This window comes from Catharus ustulatus, chromosome 16, assembly GCF_009819885.2.
Source record: "Catharus ustulatus isolate bCatUst1 chromosome 16, bCatUst1.pri.v2, whole genome shotgun sequence".
In the NCBI taxonomy this organism is placed as follows: Eukaryota; Metazoa; Chordata; class Aves; order Passeriformes; family Turdidae; genus Catharus; species Catharus ustulatus.
The window spans coordinates 14,456,025-14,462,793 of record NC_046236.1 but is presented as its reverse complement, the minus strand read 5'-3'; the positions used below and the strand labels follow the sequence as shown (position 1 = coordinate 14,462,793).

At 62.0% G+C, this 6,769-nt stretch overlaps 1 protein-coding gene across 1 annotated transcript; it reads left to right on the top strand.

Annotated features, from left to right (window-relative positions):
* Nucleotides 1-275: 275 nt before the first annotated feature.
* LOC117003730 (GRB2 related adaptor protein) lies at nt 276-4,957 on the top strand. The gene is made up of 5 exons (XM_033073903.2): nt 276-454; nt 1,295-1,392; nt 2,403-2,525; nt 3,497-3,665; nt 4,311-4,957. The coding sequence occupies exons 1-5, from the start codon at nt 377-379 to the stop codon at nt 4,494-4,496; spliced, it is 654 nt and encodes a 217-aa protein (XP_032929794.1). The 5' UTR covers nt 276-376; the 3' UTR covers nt 4,497-4,957.
* Nucleotides 4,958-6,769: the final 1,812 nt, after the last annotated feature.

Here is a 6,769-nt window from a genome sequence, read left to right as displayed (position 1 = left end):
GTGCTCCCCAAACACCTTCCCAAACACCTTCCCAAAACCCTCAACCCAACCAAACCCTTACCCAGCCCATCACCATCCCTGTCCCGACCGCTGCCCATCACTCACCGCGCAGAAAAAACGCCAAATCCTTTCTGCACACGGATCCCCTGGCACCAGGGTGGGCTGGCACGGCTCCCCCCGCCCCCGCCGCACATCTGGGCAGCTGTGGGCCCGCGTGGTGCCCCGGCAGCGCTGACATCAGCGCGGTTTCCTGCCCCGCCGCCGCCGCACCGTGCGCGCAGCCCCGAGCGCAGAGCCCCGGGACACCCCGGGACCCCTCCGGCAGCCCCGGGACCCCTCCGGCAGCCCCGGGACCCCTCCGGCAGCCCCCAGAGCCATGGAATCGGTGGCCCTGTACAGCTTCCAGGCGACGGAGAAGGATGAGCTGCCCTTCCAGAAAGGGGACACGCTGAAGGTACAGGGGACACCAGCCCGGGGGGGTTGGATGATGTCGCTTTGTGGGGACAGAGTGACACCGGTGTGTTCTCTGTCCCTGACTTTAATGCTTCTGGGGCTTTCTGTGGGGTATAAGGAGCCAACCTCGAGGGTTTTGGAGTGTGGAGCAGCATTCCCTGCTTGCCTGTGCCGCCAGGCACAACTTCAGAGGACACCTGCAGCTGGGACATGGCGTGTGGCCTCCCTGGCCATCACTGCCACCAGCTGTGCTCTGCGGCAGCCCCTCGGGGCTGGGACACGTTTTTCCTGTCCGGGGGGCACTGGGGGTCACAGCATGTGCCCAAACGTGGGACTGGAATTGGGGTGGGCTCTTAGATGCCACCTGAGAATCCCAAAAAGCTCCGGGGGGCTCAGAACATCCCTGGGGGGCAGCAGCCCTACGGTGGGAGTGAGGACAGCCCCTCCCTGCCCATGTGCTCATCCCTCTGGGGCTCCTCCCGGACCCCCGGCACTCTGCAGCCCCCCGGGATGGAGCTCAGAGCCCCGAACCCTCCGTGCCATCCCGGAGTGTTCTCCCCGTGCCCTGACCCGGGGTTTCGGATCCTGTTTTCACAGCTGTGCCGGCCCCGGGCCCCTGTGTGGGAGGCTGGAAAATGTTGTCACACGGAAGCGGTGTCAGCAGCCGCTGCCACCCTGCCGGGGGTTTGGGACAACGACAGGCACCTGCCAGCTCTGGGACCCCAAACCCCCAGGGTGTGTCAGCACTGTCAGAACCCCCCTTTCCCCCAGGGAATGGTTGGGGGGTGTTCATGGGACCCCACTCAGCCCCTGACCCCTCCCTGCTCCTCTCCCACCTCAGATCCTCAACATGGAAGATGACCAGAACTGGTACAAGGCTGAGCTGTTCGGCTGCGAGGGCTTTGTCCCCAAAAACTACATCAAGGTCAAGCCACACCCGTAAGTACCGTCCCAGCAACAATCCCAATTCCCGAAGGGCTGCCACGAGCCAGGGGAGTCCCACACGTGGGGAAACTGAGTCACAGAGCTGGGGTCTGTCTGCTGGCTCAGTCTGCCAGTGCCACCACAGCCCAAGGGGACTGGAGGCAGAAGCACACCCCAAAAATCCAGCCCTCACACCGAGCTGCCACTAAATAAATGATAATTGGGGAACAACAAAGCGTTATGGGATTACGACTGCATTAAACCCAATCCTATTACCGAGTTATTAAAGCCCAGCCTAATCCATCGCTGACTGAACCTGTGTTTTATGTATCCTTAGCCCCCGGTAAATCACATTTAAATGCCAGAGCGAACGCGTGGGCTCGGGGCAGCCCGGGGCACATCCCACTGCTTCTCCAGCTTGGGATAACAACCGCGACGGGCGAGACTCAGCCTCTCCTGGAGGGCTGGCTCTGTGCTAAACTCCGTGCCTGATCATTCACCAGCAATTTTTACAGCAGCACAGAATCTTCACTGCCCCGGGGACCTGAAATAGCCGGGCACAGCCTTGGCAGGGGTGGGACACGGGGACTCTGCTCCTGCAGCTCCTTTGGGGTTTGTCCTGGCACCGAGGGGGTCCTGGCAGTCCTTTGGGGTTTGTCCTGGCACCGAGGGGGTCCTGGCAGTCCTTTGGGGTTTGTCCTGGCACCGAGGGGGTCTCTGCTCCACGCCTGGAGGGGACAAGGGACGCGGAGGAGGGGACAAGCAGCAGAGCGGGTGACAGGCCAGGTGACAGGATGCGGTGGCGGTGTCGCTGACGCTGCGCTCACCCACAGCACCCCAAAATCGCCGGGATGAACCAGGAGGGGGAGGAAGGGGGAAACTGCCAGGGGAGGGTCCCAGCCCGGTGAGGAGCCCGGTGGATGCTCCGGTCCCGGTGGCACCGGGATTGTCGGTGTCCGCACCCCGCGGGGCTCAGCCCGGTGTCCCCGGGGGTGCCCGCGGGGCTCAGCCCGGTGCCCTCGCAGGTGGTACGCGGGCAGGATCTCCCGGAGCCTGGCAGAGGAGCGGCTGCTCCAGCGCAATCACCTGGGAGCCTTCCTGATCCGCGACAGCGAGAGCGCCCCGGGAGAGTTCTCCCTCTCCGTCAGGTAAGAGCCTGGAAGGGGTCCCTGCAGCCTTGGGGACAGAGGTTTTGGGCCACCCCCGTGTGTGCTCCCTGCCCTGTTCTGGACACCTCGGAGGGGCACAGCACAGCCTCGCACAGAACCTTCCCCTCCTTCCTCTCCTCCGCAGCTCCGCCTCCATGCCCTGCTCTTCCTGCTCCCTGCACCGCAGGGACACCCCCGAACACAACCAACCCCTGGTGATGACGGGGCTGGGGCCGAGCTGCAGGCACAGCCCGAGGGGACAAAGCCAGGAGCATCCCAGGGACAAATCCCGGAGCATCCCCGGGGATGAAGGGGCTGCAGCATCCATCCCCAGGACTTTGGCACTGGTTTTACAACAGGCCGAGCCACTCCGGGAGCATCTCGCCCCTTCGCTGCCCCGGCCCCTTCCCGGCCCCAGGCCATCCAAGCACTTTTCTCACACTTTCAACCCCTAATTGAACGTTTCTCGCCCCTAATGAAAGGGAACCGTGCTCTGCCGTCGAGTGCTGCCCCTGCCCGGGGCACCCCAACCTCTCAGCCAGGCACACCCTGTGGGGTGACAGCAAGGGAAATCCTGCCCTGCCCCGTCCTCCTGCAGCTCGGGGGTCCCCAGCATCACAATCCCACAATCTCTGCAGCCTCCTGGCGTGCACAGAGACCTGCAGCTCTCACCAATGGCCCAGGACAAAGCCAGCTGCCCTCCACGTGGCTGTCACTGCCATCCCTGAGGTCCCCCTGTGCCAGGGCACCGAGTTCTGGCTGTCCCTGGGGTGAGTTGTGGCAGGGCTCAGCTGTGGGTCCTCATTGCAGGGCCAGGAATGACCCCAGTGCCACCATCACCCCCACCACGGCAGCAAGGGTGCAGTGAGACCCATGGGCTCACCCCGACCTTGCCAGCACCCCCAGGCTTTACCCACCTCAGGGGATGGTGCCAGGATGTCCCCAGGGTGATCTCCATCCTCCTTCTGCAGCTACGGGAAGCGAGTCCAGCACTTCAAGGTGCTCAGGGAGAGGAACGGCAAATATTTCCTCTGGGAGGAAAAGTTCAACTCCCTCAACGAGCTGGTGGAATTCTACAGGACCACCACGATCGCCAAAGAGCAGCAGCTTTTCCTGTGCGACGAGAACCACACCCAGGAGGTACCACCAAACCCCTGCTCAGCCCCCTCGAGGCTCGGTGTCCCTGCAGAGGGGACAGGGACATCCCTGGCTGGCATTTATCCTCTGGCTCGAGGGGGTGAGGAGCAGGAGAGGGTGCAGCAGCCTGAGACAGGCAGTGCTGCAGGGAGGGAGAGCTCCTGGAGGGCAGGGCAGGGCAGGGCAGGGCAGGGCACACATCGCTGTCCCTCGGGCCTGGGGTGATGCCCAGGGCAGGTGGCAGAGCCCAACCAGATCAGGACAGGGCACAGCCAAACTCCAGCAAAGCCAAGCCCTGGGGCAGTGTTTGTGGAGGTGGCAAAACTGGATTTTGGGAGCTGGGATGGGGAAGGCTGCAGCATCTGGAAGGAGCTGGGAAGGAGAGGGTGCCAGCTGCCCCCAAGGGTCCCCTGGGCACCCACCTTGGCTCTCCCAGCAGCAAGGACAGGGAGTCTTGTGCCCTGGGGTGTTCTGCACCTGGGGATGTCCCCAGCACTCCACTCTTCTGTCTCCTCAAAGCAGGCTCGTCCTCATCCCGTGGTGGCACAGTGTCCCCATCAGAGGCCCCAGGCAGTGCCACCCAGTGCAGGGCAGTGGCAGATGGGGACCCCTCCCCTCCTGCCAACCCCACCCTCGCCTTCCCTGCAGGTGAAGAGACCCCGATTCGTGCAAGCCCAGTTCAACTTCCCAGCCCAGGAGGGCTCCCAGCTGCCCTTCCTGCGTGGGGACATCATCGAGGTGCTGGACTGCCCCGACCCCAACTGGTGGCAGGGGAAGATGTACGGGCGCGTCGGGCTCTTCCCCCGGAGCTACGTCCAACCCCTCCGCAAGTGACCTCAGCAGGGTGACCGGGCAGGACCCGGCCCATTGTCCCCACCCACGCACACGGCCCGAGTGTCCCTTCGTCGCAGGATGGTGCCTGTCACGCCCTGTGACACGCTGGAGCCTCAGCCCAGGGATGGGGCTCACAGCGCTGCTCCCCCAGGGGGGAGTGTGGAGCGTTCAACCACGGCCAGAAAAACTTTCCCAGAGCCAGAACTCAGTGGGATGGCAGCAACAGAGGGAGTGAGCCCCAAACCCCAAAGCTTGGCTCCTCTCCAATCCCAGAAGCAAAGCCCCAGCTCCAGGGAGGGCTGCAGGCAGCCAGGACACAACATCCAGAACTCCATGGAGGGATTGCAGGACTCAGGGTACCAGGGAAGGCTGGTCCAGGGGGATCCCATCCTGCAGGTGCTGTTCATGGCTGCAAATTGTGGAGCTTTTTTATATTATTTTTTTATTTAGGGCCAGTAAAATGTCTTTGGGTGTTGTCCTCGTGTGTGGCTGCTCCTTTTCCAGCACTCCTGCCCCTCCATTCACACAGGTGCTGCTTCACTTCCCTGCAGCCCCCACTTCCCCACCCCAATATCCATCCCAAACCCCTCTGAGGGATTTTCTGTCCCCACAAATGCCCCCTACACCCCTGGGATGCACTCAGGGAATGCAGTGCTAGAACACCCAACTCGCTGCACCAGTGGCTTTAAACACCACGTCCCAAACAAATAAAAATACCACCCAAATCCTCATTTTTCCCTCTCCAAGCACCTCTTCCCCACCCCAGGGGCTGTCAGGGCTCTAGGCAAAATAGGGATAACAGAAAATATTGACACAGGCAATGGACACTTCCACTGTAAAAAGCCATCATGTGCAGAGCCTGGCTGCTCTCAGGCCAGGTTTGGGTGATGCCTGAGAGCTGGGGACATGGGCTGAGCTGCCCCATGCTCAGGGCACCCTGCCAGGCTGGGCAGGGGGCTGTGTTAGTCCCCAACACCACCCTGACCCCATCCCAGCCACACCCCACAGCATCACCCTCTTCTGAAGCAGGAGGCATTGGCCAGACCCCAGATTTTAGGCCCAGCCTGGGCAGGACCCACCCCAAAGCTGCTGCATTTATAGCTCAGCCCAGCTTATTTACAGCTCCACAAAATTTCCTACATCTCCATCTGCTCATCTCAAAAAGCAGAAGTAAGAAAAAATAAAAGAAAAACAAATCCATGAAAGCAGCTCTAGCTGGAAATGCCACTGCTGCAGGAAGGGGAAACAGCCTGAGCATAAAATGCACGCCCTGATCCATGGGGAAGGAGAAATCCCTCTGTCTGGAATGTCTGTGAGCCACAGAGGAGAGAATCAAAGAACAATGGAATGGTTTGGATGGGAAGGGACCTCAAAGCTCATCTTGTTCCACGCCCTGCCATGGGCAGGGACACTTTCCCTAGACCAGGTCGCTCAAAGCCCTGCCCAGCCCGGTCTCGAGGCTAAAAGATCTTGGAAAAGCAGGGATGTGAAAGTGAGGAGGGAGCACAGCCAGGGAACTGGGGAAGGATCAGATGCTCCCATCACCTCACCCCCACCCTGGCATGGAGCAGCATCCAACCCCAGCAGGAGCTCCCAGCCCGGCACCACGGCTGCAGCAGGACCCCAAACCCCCGGGTCTGGGAACTTGGAGCTCTTTGTCACCCCACAATCAAAGTCCTGTCCTCAGAGCTGGAACGAGCCCAAACCATGATCCCAGGATGAGGCATCCCCACCCTGGTGGGTGCGGGGGCACTTGGGACCCCCTGACAACCACTCAGGACCCAACCCACCTTTGTCCAAACCTCAAACCTGCAGCTTAAACAGCTTTTTTCCCCTCTCCCAAGCACATTTCCTTGGCTCTCCCCCTAGGACCCGCAGCTCGCACTAATCACCGAGGAAGTTCCCGGGATCCGCCGCAGCAGCGACTCCCGCCCCGGGCGGGCAAAGCCCTTCGCAAACATTCATTATCCATCCTCGGGAAAGCTGTCCTGCCCTGTCACACCCCTGTCACCAGCAGCGAAGCCGGTGCCAGGGCTAAGCAGGCCCTGAGACAAGCTCCCCTCTCCGCAAGGGACCCCCATTCCCCGGGATCGCTTCCCACCCTTTTTCCCACCCTGAGCACACGGAGGATGCCACGGAACAGGCGCTGGTCCAGCCAAGCCCCGCACAGCCCGGCCAGAAGCGCTGACCCAGATTCGCTCCCTGTCATTGTCACCCCGAGGAGGACGCTGCTGCTCCGGTGGCCCCGAGCCGGGCGCTCCCCAGCGCTGCCG